At 31.0% G+C, this 16,149-nt stretch overlaps 1 protein-coding gene across 2 annotated transcripts in view; it reads left to right on the top strand.

Annotated features, from left to right (window-relative positions):
- The window catches only part of LOC139486418 (uncharacterized), a 28,925-nt gene extending 17,149 nt beyond the window's left edge, over nucleotides 1-11,776 (top strand). The window contains exons 14-18 of one of the 2 annotated variants that reach the window (XM_071271289.1): nucleotides 144-333; nucleotides 1,031-1,150; nucleotides 3,397-6,888; nucleotides 7,789-7,812; nucleotides 11,553-11,776. In XM_071271289.1, coding sequence (XP_071127390.1) covers nucleotides 144-333; nucleotides 1,031-1,150; nucleotides 3,397-6,888; nucleotides 7,789-7,812; nucleotides 11,553-11,642 — 3,916 coding nt within the window. In that variant the 3' untranslated portion in view covers nucleotides 11,643-11,776. The remainder of the gene's footprint in view (nucleotides 1-143; nucleotides 334-1,030; nucleotides 1,151-3,396; nucleotides 6,889-7,788; nucleotides 7,813-11,552) is intronic. The other variant, XM_071271290.1, reaches the window with a different exon arrangement.
- The last annotated feature ends 4,373 nt before the right edge of the window (nucleotides 11,777-16,149 follow it).

The following is a 16,149-nucleotide window of genomic DNA, read 5'->3' as shown; positions in this document are numbered from 1 at the left end:
TATATGTATATTGCATTTATATTGTCTTTTATTCTTTACTAAATTACAAATTAGTTTAAATCTTTGTTCCTTGGTCTATGGATAGTTATCTTTTGGCAACCATAATACCACATCTAATTTTTAAATTATTATTTTGTTTTCAGACATGATGCTGATTTAAAAGCATCAAAATTATCAAAAAAGAAAAGCATGTGCAGCTCGCCAACTTGGATGGCACCAGAATTATTGGAAACAGGGGAGATAACAACAAAAGCAGATGTTTATAGCTTTGGCATTATCCTGTGGGAAATGTTAACAAGGAGCCATCCTTATGATGGTTGTTCTGTGTTTCAGGTAAGTGTCAATTTTACTCTATATGCTTTTATTTCATGCAGGGTGTATTCATGATGAATTAATTTTGCATGCGATTTGTTTGAGCTCAGTTATAACATTATTATATGGAGCAGAAAAGAAGTGTTAATCAGGCCACTAATTTTTGTGAAGACCAATATTTGTGGATCATGGAAAAGTTGTATTTTTGTGAATAATTGATTTCTTGATAATTGGTATCCAACGAATAATATTAAATCCACAGTATTATTTTTAGATTATATAGGATGTTTGTTGCTTATTTAAATGAATCCCATTAGACCTATTTGTGCTTTGTATTCTTGCTGAAATTGGTGCATACCACCAACAATGTAATTCATCAATCTAACACTAGTTTGAATAATACAGTGCATCAATCTAAATGAAGAAAAAAAGATTATCTCCCTTGGACTGTTTAGACTTAGAGATTGATGACAATTACTTTTGTCAAATTGATTACTGTAAATGATTGTATGTTTATATTATTATTTTGATTTTGAAAAATTAACAAAAATGAGAGATAGATTATTGCTATTTCATGAAAAGCTGCATACACATATATCTATCTGATATCAGAATGCAAGTTCTTATTATTGCCACACTTAATCAGTGTCATTATTTGCATGAATAAAAACCTCATTAAATTATCTGAAAAAAAAGTCATTATTTCTAATTTTTTTAGATCTTAGAAAGAGTGAGGTTGAACAAGAGACCAGAAATTTCTACGAATAGTCCACCAGATCTGTCATCATTGATAAAGAGATGTTGGGATCAAAATCCTGCAAAAAGACCTGCATTTAAAGTAAACTATACATTTTAAACAATTTTAACAATTTAAAAAAAACAGCATTAAAAATTAGCAAATTATTTAGTAACAAAAAGTAAAATCACAAAAATACAAAACTTCAAAAAGGAAAGATCCTAATCAAATGGCAAAATCAAACTCATCAAACGAATGGATAACATATGTCATATTCCTGACTTGGTACAGGCATTTTCTTATGTAATAAGTGGTGGATTAAACTTGGTTTTATAGCTACCTAAACCTCTCACTTGTCAGTCAGGGGTACTACTTGTACAGGCATTTTCTTATGTAATAAGTTGTGGATTAAACTTGGTTTTATAGCTAGCTAAACCTCTCACTTGTCAGTCAGGGGTACTACTTGTATAAGTAATTGTTTTTACTTGAAGAGGTAAAAAATATATACTTTTATAAGTGAATTATAATTTTTGAATGATCTCCCCTTAATTTTCTCAAAAATTTACTTGTATAAAGTGATTTTTTTTTACAATTCCACAATCTTAAGTTTTGAAATGTAAAAACATGCCTTTAATGATTTTGCCCAGGTTAGCTCATAATTTTTTATTAGAGTTCAACAATCATCTCATTAATTCAACAAAGAAACTGATTGCACAAAGAACTTAAGTATTTGCGCAAGGCATTCACAAATTGCTCCTTGGGGGGCTTGTAAATGAGTAGTGTTCTGAAGATAACAGATAAATGCAATTTTCATTGTCCATGAAACTACACTTAAATGATAAGAAAAGACATCTGCAAAGGGCAGACAATTTAAAATTCTATTAGAGCAAGGGAATCCTAAGAATTTAAGAAAAGAAGATAGGATGACTTTTTCACTTATATAAGTAAAAAATTCTAAATATCTAAGGGACATAACTTGTCCAATTTTTTTTAACCTATACAAGTAAATAAAATTCACTTGTATAAGTATCCTAAAAATTTACTTATATGAGTATATTAAAATTTTCTTCTTCCAGTAAATAAAAATTACTTGTACAAGTAGTACCCCTGACTGCTTGACAGTCGCATCAAATTTCATTATATTTTAAAACTATGCATGAACAAAACAGACACACTAGGTAAAAATGTCACAATTAGGGGTACAGAAGTCAACATTGTGTTATTATCTTAATCAGCGTATGCATATTCTGGAATATATCTTGCCAGCAATGTTTATATAAATTTGTCAACAATGGTAGTTCTTTAAAGGATGATGAATTCATGTCAACCATCAGACTAGACGTTGCTGCATATTTATGAAGTTAATCTGAAGTATCGTTTACTGGTGTACATCAGCATGTCCGGATGAAATTTTAGTCACACTTTTTCTTTAGAAATTAAATATCAAATCCTGACATTTAAGGGTCCTTCTTCATTCATGAGCTCAACTTTGTATTTTCCTGTGCTATTTTTATCACTTGTATACAAGTGCTTACACTGATATTAAAGATTTAAAGAAGAATCTTCATACCTTTTCACAAATCATGACAGTCCATACACATAATCTTAGAATATATATGAGAGCTGTTAGTTCATATTTTTTACGTGAATACCACTGGTTGGGGATTGAGGATTTTTTTTTATATTAGTGGGTTTAAGAAAGTCTTTGTACAACTCTTGAAAAAGCTGATACCTTTTTGCACATTTATTTAAGTTTCTTGTTTACCTGTATCCTTGTCCTATTGGTTTTCATACTGTTAAGGTGGTACCCAACACTTTCACTAAAATTAATTTGGCTCGTTTAATTTTCATAAAATTTTGTCGAAGTATTTACTTTGAGACTTTAATAAAAATATAAAAGTTTAAAATTTTTTGAACCAACCATTTTGTCAGAAGAAATACACTGGTTATATAGCAATTTGACAAACACCAATTTTGATCATTGAGAAGTTTAATATTCCTTATATAACACAACGCAGTTAAAACGTTTAGCTGACTTTACAGAGTTATCTCCCTGTAGTGTTAGGTACCACCTTAAGAAAGCATTGTGACGTCACAATTTCCATTGAAAAGCCTGCATAGTACAAATCCATATGACGTATGAAAACATATGATCTCACCATACCCACAAAAATTATAGTAAGAATAATAATAAATCTATAATGCTTTATTTGTAAATCTTAAAATTACACATTGTACAAGATTTGATGAAATTGAATTTGAGCCACCATTTTGCATTCATTTTGAAATTAGTTTTTCTGAATCAACTAAGAAAAGTCTTGACAATTTTAATTAATTTGATTTTGTAGGACATCATTTTACAACTTGATAAGTTAGCATTTCCTCCTGACTGGAGAGCTCTTTTCAAAGAAGCAGGCGTACCAAATGAAGCATTAGAAGATGTACAGTCAGCCAGAACCATTATCAGCCTAGTCAACAACACTGTGGATCTAGAAAATGTGAAGACCATGATGCAAGATATAAGACATTCAAATGATGCTATAATGGCATCACATGACTTGACAAGAGAATCACATGTTTACATAAACCAATCAAATGATCAGAATAGGTATCCTAGCAACTCAGCCAGGGAGTCTTATAACTTTTCAGTTCAATCTAGGGAACCTCAAAAAAGTCTGACAACCACGACAAGAAGGTCACAGGACATGATATCATCGTCAAATAGACATTCATATGATAAAGCAAGGAATTCTGGGGAATCTATTCTCACCAGAAAATCATTTGATTCACCATTTTCTTCAACTAGGAATAAAAAGTTTGATGACGAGAAAAATGTTGGTGATTCTATTGAGGAAGAAATTGGAGAAACGGAAGATGTTAGAGATAGTTTTGATTTTAAATTTAATACCAATTTTATGGAAGATTTTCAAAATGAACAAAATCAAGATGAGAAATTTTTCCAGAAAAGTCAGACATCTTTGAGAGATTTCAAAAATTCTGCACATGGGGAAGACACAACCGCTGAATACTTAAACTATCTAAAAACGTCATGTGAAATTTTATCACCAACAATTAGAAGTCCGGTGAGGAGTAAATATTCAGATAATATGAAAGATTTTCTTTACACTGATTCTGAAAAGTCTGACCAAACAGGAGCTGTAATTGAAACAATTGCTAGTATTCCAAGATCTAAGTCCCCTCTGGCTGATTTGAGGAAGTCAGATCAACGTTTTGATCATGAAGTTTTGAACTCAACAAAGTCATCCTCTGACAAAAATCAATCAACTGGAAAGTCGCATGATTCCATAGTAGGAAAGTCACATGATTCTGCAGTAAGAAAGTCACATGACATACTCCTGCAGGAGATAAGAAAATCAAAATCCAATCTAGAAAAAGAAACACCACAGAGGTTTATGGCAAAACAAGAAAATGAGGAAAAAGATCTGAAAAGTACTACTGGAATCTCACATGATTCCACTGGAGGAAAGTCACATGACATGGAAAACCAACAATCAGATGTAACTGATTCATCGATGAGAAAATCACATGATGCTGCTTTGAAGGAAATGCTTAATTCAAAAGCTTATTCTAAAACTGATCCATCATCTAAGAGGTCACATGATCACTTAAAGAAAGAATCTACACCAAGAAAGTCACATGACGAAAGTTCCCTCCTTAGGAAGTCACATGATAGTTTGATTGAAGATTCTTCACCAAGACTGTCACATGATAAATGGAAGAAAGATTCAACTCCGAGATCATTGCATGCAAGTATGATGGAGGAAATGTCTTTGAGAAAGTCACATGATGTCTTAAAGAAAGATTCCACCCCAAGGAAGTCACATGATAGTATCATTGATGAATCTCCTCTCAGAAAGTCACATGATGTCTTGAAGAAAGATTCCACCCCAAGGAAGTCACATGACAGTATCATTGATGAATCTCCTCTCAGAAATTCACATGATGTCTTGAAGAAAGATTTTACACCAAGGAAGTCACATGACAGCTTCATTGATGAATCTCCTCTCAGAAAGTCACATGATGTCTTGAAGAAAGATATTACTCCAAGGAAGTCACATGACAGTTTCATTGATGAATCTCCTCTAAGAAAGTCACATGATGTCTTAAGAAAAGATTCCACCCCAAGGAAGTCACATGACAGTATTATTTACGAATCTTTTATCAAAAAGTCAAATGATGACATGAAGAAAGATTCCACCCCAAGAAAGACAATTCATGCCAATGTGATGGATGAAATAAGAAATTCAGGAAAACTGTTCAAAAAAGATGGGAAGAAAAATCCAGTTTCAGCATATGTTGATTCAAAGGATACAAATTCTCAAAAATCTGCTAAGGTTCGAGCAAATGAAAGTTCCGAAGATGAAAACTTCATTTCTAAGAATAGAGATGCTGAACAGAAGTTTTTAGATTTGTTGCAAACTGACTTTGATTCTGGAAAAATTAACACAGTTGACACTGAAGAAAAAGTTCAAACTGAGATTGAGGTCAAATCCAAACTTAGTTCAAAAGATAAGTCAAATGGTAAGAAAAAAGGTCCTCAACAAAATTTACTGACAGAAATGAAAAGTTTACACACAAAATTACGAAGTGAAAAAACTGGACATGTTGAAGAAATAAAGCAACTTCATACGAAGCTCAGAAGTGGGAAAAAGGGAAATGAAAACATGGAGAAAAATTCGGCCAATGGGAATGAGATGAAGGATAATATTTTAGAGAAGGATAATACTAGTGATAAAGATTCCATTGAAAACATAGACATAAAGGATGACCTTGACAATCTGTCTGTTGATAGCCTTGACCTTAATGACAGTATAACAGACGATATTGTTCACATGACTAATCTGAAGAAGATTGAAAGTGAGGCTAATTTTAGTGGAACTAAAGTTGAAAGTGATCAAGATAGTGAGAAATCTTGTTCAATGTCAAAGAGTAAAACTGAAAAAGTTGACAGGAAGGAAGACACTAATAATAGTGCTAAATCATTGCCAGAAAATTCAAATACGGGTAAAAATGATAGTGTCAAAAACTTGCCAGATTTGAGAATGTCGTTAAATAATGAAATAGCACAATTTTCGACAAAAAAATTAAAAAGAAAAGAAAAGGGGAAAACAGAACAAACAAAAGAAGATGATAAAGAAAAGGGAAAGAAAAATGCAAAAGAAAGTGGGAAATCCAAGCCAAAAAAGAAAGCAAAATCAGTACCCGACAAGAAAACAGCAGCAAATGAAAATCTTACTGTCAGTAATGAGAACTGTTCAGAAAATCAGACAAATCCTAAAAACCGTAAAAGTATAGAGGCTTGGGTTGAAGCGAAACCAGTCATGACTGATGCAAAGCAAAAGCAACGTAAAATATCAACATCAAGTTTGCCCTCACATCCCCCTCCAATTTTGCTACCTGACGATCCACCACATAATTTCATTTCTGATGATCCACCCATTCCACCAGCTCCACCTATACCAACAATGGAATTGACTCCTCCACCAGCTCCACCTATACCATCAATGGAATTGACTCCTCCACCAGCTCCACCTTTGCCAGAACAGGATGCTGCAGTATGGGAGACAACTAATTCTAATATAAAAAAGAGGCTGGGGATTCCTGAAGCAAAGCATTCCAGCCATGAGGCAACACCTTCAAATTCAACTAAATCCAATCTAGCAGCAAAGGGAGACGATCCAATAATGGTGAAATCAGCAGAATTAAGGGATCAAAAGGAAGTCTTACAATCAATATCTAAGCCACATCCAAACCAGCTCACAGATCTTTCACAGGTCAATAAACAGACATACACATCTATAGCAGATATTCTAAAAAGGGTGAGTAATATATTAACGGTCATAGATATACACAGTAATTTTTTCTCTGAAGTATAATGGTGAATACATCAAGAAAGGGCAGGAGGATCTAAATGGGGTAAAACAGAATAGAAAATAACGAGCTAAAAAAAGTAAGAAAAAATTAAATTGGGTCTACCGTAATCCTAGAGCGAGTGGAATTTTTGATCAGCAAAGTATAAAAGATAATTGTTTACTTTATGAATACGGGTACATTTGTATTAAATTTGACAACGACAAATCTATATTAAAGTTTCTACATCCACAATTATTTTCACTACCAGTTTTATGAGAAAAAAAACAAACTTTTATCATTATCATTTTAGTGCTATATGTACTAAGTAATAATTTCAATTGAAACTTTTTGGCAGAAGAATTTGAAAGTACATCTCTATAACAGATCTACATTTGAAATGGGGACATTATTCATATTTAGTATTTAATTAATTTGATAAGACTACTAGCTTTGTATGAAATGTAGGAGACATACTTCATATTATTTAATATTTCAATGTGTGATTTTATATAAGTGTGTTTTTTCACTCATGAACAGAGAATGAAGGATACCTATAAGCACATATAAATAGATATCGTTCAATTAATTAAATAAATGCCAAAAATTGCATGATTTTCTTGTGATTTATATTACAAAGGAATATTGCACACTTACTGTTTTTTTTGTATCTATATGCAAAACTTTGTTGAAAATTTATTTACAATTGAGAAACACGTCAATATTCTAAAACGTCATTTTATCAATGCAAAAGAACTAATTTAACATGTTTAATTTGCCGAAAAAAAAAAAAAAATAGAATATAAAATTAAATTTAAATGTTTGATAGATTTATTTGCTAGTTGCTCTACATATGATTTCAAATACAGGCTAACTGGACTGACATAAGAATGGTAAGCTAAGTCTCATGAGTGCTTACCTTCTATGTAGATAACAAGAACTTGTAAAACATCAGCATGAGCTTGATTGATGTGTGAATAACCTTGACCTTTGTGATTTTAAGTGCATGTTAATATCACATGATTTGCTGCATATCAGACTTGATTGTAGCTCTCTCAATGAAAAAACAGAAATAAGTTAGGACCATTTAATTTCCTTTCAATAGTTGCTGGATCCTCCTGAGAAAATAATTCAGATATTGTGATCAACGTTTGTTCTGCTTTATGTCCATGAAATTAATTTGTCTGTATATTTTTTCCCTTTGTCCCCTTTCCAAGGTTTCCAAAGGATTCTCTCCTGAGAATTATTTCAGATATTGTCACATGATCAATGTCTGCTATTTTGTGCTGATGTTTGTGCAATAATTTCGACTGTATATTAAATTTCGCTAAAATGAAAGTTTTTCTACTTAAATTATATTTATTTATCTAAAGCTTGGGTTGCAGGTATTGTTTCATAGGATTTGTTGTAAAAGAAAAGGAAAACATTATTTACAAATAGTTCATTATTCTGATATTATATAGTCTGCTTTTCTATATTTGCCACATTTTTTTATGTTTAATTAAACACATAAAAGTTAAAAAAGGTAGGTGTCATTTTTCAAGGAAACTACATGTATAGGCCAGTTCCGGGGTTATGGTAGTTAGTTGAATCTGTCATGTGAATTCAATCATCACATGATTAAAATGTAGGCATTGTCACTTTCAACACATACATGTTGAGCAAAAGGGTTAAAAAGTTTCACAAAATGTTTGGAAAATTTAAGTCTAATAAGTTGGTCACCCTCCCTTAAGTGGTATGTGAATTAAGATTATGTACTTACCGAACATATATATTCTTTCTAAACTACCCTGCAGAAGAACAATTCTGAAAGTGCTTGAAACTTTGATAGAACAGTAATACAATGTGCCTTCTATCTGGTTATTATGTCTTACAAGCATGAAAAATTGATGATATTTTCGGGGGAAAGACATGATACAAGAAATGGCCTATAAGATCACAACTTGTGTCCTGAATATTTCATTCAAGTAAAAAGTAACAGTTCTAATGCACTAGTTTGTGTAAGAATGTACGTATAATAAATTGTGTTTTGTTTGACTTAACTGATTCATAAACTCAATTAAGTTTGTGTGTTTAATAATACTTTAATTGCAAAAATTAACTAAATCTAAAAGCAATAGGTAATAAGAGTTGGAGGAAATATATCACCGCTGGGCTTCTAAAATGTTGTATATGACTTTTTTGGCTAAAAATACTTTTTGACACCAATGGTCTTGGCTGGAGGAAATCTTTGGCATTACAAAATAGCATACAATTAGACCAACCAGAATGTGGGAAATAAGACATATTACAAAATTGCCAATGTCAGTTGTTTGTAAAGTTTGCTTCCAAAATGCTGTATGAAAATTTGAAAATCGTTGAAAAATGGCTTTGGGGAAAAAATAATTGTACATTTCTTTATTTCTGTGAAAATAATTTAAGTTCTTGGATAATCCAGAAAAGTCAAAGATTTTATTTTACTGCTATTTGCAAAAATGTTCAAATTCACATGCGACATTTTGGAACCATGCATTTTGCCAAAATTTTCAAAGCCTGTTTGTGAGATATTTTTTTCTTGAAAAATTGGTTAATTTACAACATTTTAGAAGCACAGCGACGATATTAAAAACGAATTTACTGTTGATTCATTATAATTTGTGGAATACCCATCATGTAGGATTTCATGGATAGAGATTAACCACAAATCCCAATGTGGAATAAAGTGCACATTTTTAATAGACTTACATGAACATTTAAGTAATTTTCTTATACAGATTTTTGTAAAACCGAAATCAAAATTTCAATGAAAATACAATTTCTCCTTTCTCAATCAAAATTGGTACCTTCATATATAAAGGAATAGACAGTCAGCTGAAAAAAGAAGGTTCAAAAAGAAAAAACAACAAATGAGATATTTACACTGAAAATTAAGGAACACTAAAACAGGATGTGAACCTGTGGTGTTATTGAACAGTAATCAGTTTCTGCTCCTCAAATTGTACCCAGTATGCTGCAGCCTGCTCATGTCATGTAAAATATGATGAAAAATAAGTCACAATTGGAATGAGTAGTAAATATGGTATGGTGACATATAGTTTTTAAAACTTGTAAGATTTTGGTCTCTTTTGGATAGTTGTGTCATCGGCAATCCTACCACATTGTCTTATTTTCACAAAGAAAAAGGAAATCTGGTTTGTTACTACTAGATCAGTGGATAAAATTCAAAGATAAGATACTTCGGTTGGAGGTCGGGATGCTATCTTTAAAGCAGTAAATAAAAAAATGGCCCACCCCAAAAATAACAAAAGCACATATACCTATAACAAATCATTTAATGAACAAAAGACAAAAAGACAGAGGAACCAACCAAAAATCAAAAAAAGTATGTTACTGCCAAAGTTTTGTTTTTCCTCCTCCACATGTGGCACCTGTCACATTGCTTTATACATTTATCTTAACTTTGTGAGAGATTTTACCAGTGTACAAATGAACAGATTTAAAGAAAGGAATGAATGCAATCAATTTTTTGGCTATTGTTGGTCTTTGATCATGATAATAGTGTAATTTCATGTAATATTTATTGCTACATTTTATAATCTTAAAATTGACTGCACATTTTTTTGTTTTTTTTTGTGGAGATTTTTCCAAGAGTGTGTCATATTCATATAACTGTTTTCAGTTACAATTTTTTAAACATGTTTCAGCTATTAGATTTTATTAATACCTTAGCTACCTTAGATCCCCACCAGCTCATGTTTGTTAATGCCTTTGCATGAATTGGACTGCACCTGATGTATCTTAAAAATCCAGATGATGCACAAAATACACCTATAAGCAGTTAAAACTCAAATGAAAATTTATGATATTTTATCAAAGTTACCAGGAGAGAAGTAATTTTGTATATTTTTCTATTGTTTTCAACAGCAAAATGTCCACAATTTTTGAGGGATGAAAAGAGTGCATATTATGCACAACTGCGCACTAAACATGTCTAAATACGGTAACTTCAATGAACTATTTTGGAATGCTTTTAAATTACTTGTATCCAAAAACGACAGAGGCTTTCTGCAAGAGGTAGTGTTGGGAATGCGCTTGAAAAAAATGAATTTACTGTTGATTCATTATAATTTATGGGAAACCAATTATGTAGGATTTCATGGATATAAGTGAACCACGAATCCCAATGTGGAATGAAGTGCACATTTTTAATCAATTTGCATATACAGATTTTTGTAAGAATCAAAAGCTCTGACTTAATTTTTTGTATTTATTCATATATATGCAAATGATTTAGGACTTTAGTAAAGACTTTTCCCAATGTTATACTTGTGTGCATGTTTATATATGGTACTGAAGTAGAAATACATTGATACTTAATGATGTAGAAATAAAATTACGAAACAGTGACAAACTCAAGATATTTCTTAGACCTACAATTCTTAAAAATACCTCATTTAAAGGTGATAAATTTTATCTAATGCATGTAAGAATAATTTCATTGCAGTAAAAACTTGGTTAGCTATTAGGCTGCTAGAACACTCATACTTGTATTGCATTCATCAAAATTAATATTTGTATTCATCAAATAAAGATTTTCCCAGAGTTTAATATATTCCAATTTTCGATTAACTAATTTATATTTGTGTCTTTACAGGCAGTTTTCAGCAGAAGAGAAGCTATGGGAGAAGATAATTACAGTCCGTCCCCATCAGTTGCCAGTAGCTGGTCCTTTGTGGATGACTAAAAGAACGATTTTATTAACAAAAACATCTGATGAATATATTGTAATAATATTTGTTAGTTATAAACATTTCAACTTTAATGCAAGAACATGATGAATTTTAATCAAAAGATTTAATAAAAAAAAAGAGTTGAGTAGCCATAAGACTACAATATATTTTTACCATGGGATGAAAGGCATGAGTAGATCAAGCTTAAAGAAATAGAAAAAAGAAGGGTGGGAACTTCACTTCAAATTATGTACTATTTAAGGTTTATGTACTGCAAATTTTTAAGGGATCTGTTTGAAGTAGGGAAAAAAGTGTGTATTAAAATTTTGTGAAAATGAAAAGGGTAAAAGATTTGTTAGTCTTTGACTCTTGTAAAAATTGAAAATCTGAAGGTCCTGTAGCCTGATATAAAAAAAAAAAAAAAACTTATTTTGACTGTACGCCTTGTACTCTTTACATTTATTTATTGGTCTCAACTTTTATTGTTATCTTTCATCAGTATATAACAATATATTTCTATCTAGTGTACTGTTTATTTTTAGAAATAGAAGTGATACAATGTAAATATTGTAATTTAATGGAAATTTTTGTACTTGTTATGGCATATTTTTAAAGCCTTATTATTAAGGAAATAATTTAGTGAAAATTTCTATTTTGTACAGTCTTAAGACTGGAGTGCAAAGAGATTTTTATAATGCCATATTTGAGTTATTTGATTTCTCAGGAATTTGAGATTTATAGTTTCAGTATTCAAATGTACCAGCTAGCATTATGGTAGCAGTACCTTATTTCAACATGAATTTGAATGTTTATTCTCAACTCCTGACACTTAGTTTCACTATTTTTTGCCTTTTTATTTTATAAAATTCTGAAAATCAGAGATAAATGAAGTGGAATTATTTGCATGCCAAAATAATTTTATAGATGTTGTATTTTTAAGTTAATTCAGAACAGATGCTTCTTAAACAGCTTTACTTTATGTGTGTTAGAATCTCAAATTAATTTAACTCTGCCTTTTTAACCGTATTTTTGTGACAAAAATGTTGGTTATTGATTTGGGGATGTACGCCGGGCGGTCGGGCGGGCGGGCGGGCGGCAATCAAATGTTGTCCGTGCATTAACTCATGAACCGTTCTACCAAAGCTTTTAAAATTTTAATATGTTATTACTGACAACTATACGAAGGTCAAGTTCAATAATGGCGATTTTGACTTTTACCGTTCAGGAGTTATGGTTCTTGAAAGGCAGCAATCAAATGTTGTCCGTGCATTAACTCATGAACTGTTCAACCAAAGCTTTTAAAATTTTAATATGTTATTACTGACAACTATACAGAGGTCAAGTTCAATAATGGCGATTTTGACTTTTACCGTTCAGGAGTTATGGTTCTTGAAAGATTGAAAAATGGAGTTTTCAGTCGTGTCCGTGCATTTACTCATGAACTGTTCTACCAAAGCTTCCCAAATTTTAATATGTTGTTACTGATGACAGAATGGAGGTCAAGTTCAATAATGACAATTTTGACTTTTACCGTTCAGGAGTTATGGTTCTTGAAAGATTGAAAAATGGAGTTTCCAGTCGTGTCCGTGCATTTATGCATGAACTGTTCTACCAAAGCTTGCGAAATTTTAATATGCTGTTACTGATGACAAAATGGAGGTCAAGGTCAATAATGACGATTTTGACTTTTACCGTTCAGGAGTTATGGTTCTTGAAAGATTGAAAAATGGTGTTTCCCGTCTTGTCCGTGCATTTTCTCATGAACCATTCAACCAAAGCTTTTGAAATTTTAATATGTTGTTACTGATGACAAAATAGAGGTCAAGTTCCATAATGATGATTTTGACTTTTACTGTTCAGGAATTATGGTTCTTAAAAGATCGTAAAATGGCGTTTCCATTCACGTTGTTGCATTTACTCATGAACCATTCAATCTAAGCTTTTCAAATATTATTATTTCAAAATGTTGATACTGATGACAAAATAGAGGTCAAATTTGATATTGATGATTTTCACTTTCACCATTCATCAGTAATGGTTCTTGTGATATTGCCAGGACACAAATAAATGTAAATAAATCCGGTTTGCTGTCGTTGTGACAGCCTCTTGTTGATGAATAATTTTATTTGATAGGCACAGTTGTGAACCATAAAAAAAGACAAAATGCCATGCTATGTTTAAAAAGCATCAATGAAATTTAATTTGTATAATACTCTTTAATTTAGTGTATTTTTATTATATAATGACCAAGTGCTTATGTTATGAATTTTGAATAATGAATTGATGAAATGATAATGAAAGTGTTATTCTAGAAACATTGCATTTGTTATACAAATACACTAGTTTTAAAAATACCATTGAAAAAATCATTGTGATTTGATTACAGTCAAGTGAATGAAGTGTTATTTTTTCCAACTATTTTTAAGGGAAGATTGAACTAGGTTCTTTTCTCATCTTTTATATAGATTAGACCTTTGGGTTTCCCGTTTGAATGGTTTTACACTAGTAATTTTTGATGCCCTTTATAGCTTAATGTTCGGTATGAGCCTAGGCTCCATGTTGAAGGCCGTACCTTGACCTACAATGGTTTACTTTTATAAATTGTGACTTGGATGGAGAGTTGTCTCATTGGCACAGTGGCACTCATACCACATTGTTAGCCATGGTGTTGTCAGTTTATTTTCGATTTATGAGTTTGACTGTCCCTCTGGTATCTTTTGTCTAACTTTCCTATATCTATATTTGATTAACATATATTCAATAGTCATTTGCAGATTAACGATTTAATACTGTTATGTCACACTTTTTAGAACAAATTGTTTTCCTTTGTCAATTGCAGACTGATTCAGTACTGGACAAAATGATGTCCCTAAATTACAGGCAGTTGACCATCCTTTACAATAAGATAGTATGACTGTAACATTACAACACATACCCACTAGTACAATTTATGTACAATGAGCTTCAATAGAATAATGAACTTGCAATGGTATTTTTAAATTTAGTGTAAGTGTCGAATTTTTTTTATGGCATTTTTATTTGTTTTTTTTTGTTTGTGTAATAATTTTTTAAATAACAAACATGTTTTTTTATGAATTAGAGTGACACATGGTGTATGGCTAGATTGCACAATGTTTGGTGATGAAAAAAATATTTTGGTAAAATTGGGGAATACTTAATAATTATATTATTGTTAATTGTATGTTGACAAATCATTTTACACTTGTTGAACATATCACTAAGTCTTATTGGTCCTGGGTCCATCTTTTCATTATTTGATAAAAGTAAACATTACACCCTTATTTCTATGTGGTTATGACTAAGATGATTGTTTATAGTAGCTCTCTCTTCTTTTTTTATGCTTCAAATTTAGGTCCATTTTTTTGTAGTTATATGGTTAAGGGAAAGACTTGTCAAAGTAATGAGTCTTAAAAGCTTTAATAGAACAACAAAGGATAGATCTTTGGTATCCATCCAAAACACAAAATTAGTACATGCACAGCAAAAAAAAAAGCAAAAAAGCAAAGGAACAGTGCTTTTATTGCTTGTCTTCATTTTGAGTAAAATTTTAATTTACTTTGGAAAATATCACCATAATTTTGCTTATGTCTTCTAACCCTTATATAAAGTAATAAACAGAAATCAATATTTGTACATCTTTGAAATAATTATTTAAATGTTTGAAGCATGTTCAATTTATTTAGCATTTGTAAGATGTGCTATTTATAGGGAAAACATAATTACATTGTACAAAAAAAAAAATAATGTTAATCTCATTCAGGTTAATTATAAAGAATAACTGCATATCCTTTAATTTAAAAACCAAAGAAATCTTACATTATTGATCCTTTTTTCTAAGAGTTGCTTCCCTTGGAAAAACAACTTGAGAATGAACTATTTCAAAAACTTTTTATTGTAAGCCTTATCAAAAGACTCAGGAATTAAAAATCAAATAGCAGGATTAATGTCCTTTTTATTGTAGGAATAGTCTTATATTTAGAAATATCATGAATATTGTATCCAAAATGAATTTATATTTATACATGTATTTAATATATTGGATGTGATTGTAATAATGACAGATATTTTATTCCAGCTATTTATTGATGAACATGAGTAACTTATCTCCTTTAAAATTTTCTGGACAGGAAACAATTCATACTATTTGAGTGTATATTCAATGAAATTACAGATGATCCTTTATATTTAATATGAGAATTTGTCATAGCTAGAACTATGGCAAAGTATCTGGGCTTATATACCATTGTATAGTCATTATATAGCTATACTGGAAGTCTGTTTTTCTTTTTTTGTGCAAAATTGCTGCTCATTTTTTTTAAACTATTAAACAAATAAGCAGTGGGTTGATACCCCTGTTTGTGAATTGTTTTTGCCAGAGCTCAGTAGTCATGATCAATTTAAAAATTACAAAGACACCAAAGGTTCCTTCTCTCTCAGACTTTAGTTTTATGTCATCTGAACTGTTATTTATATTTCTCAAAGTTTCTTATCATCCTTAAA

The sequence above is a fragment of the Mytilus edulis genome, chromosome 8 (genome assembly GCF_963676685.1).
Source record: "Mytilus edulis chromosome 8, xbMytEdul2.2, whole genome shotgun sequence".
NCBI lineage: Eukaryota > Metazoa > Mollusca > Bivalvia > Mytilida > Mytilidae > Mytilus > Mytilus edulis.
Note: the sequence above shows the minus strand (reverse complement) of the source record. Positions and strands in the feature narration are given on the sequence as shown.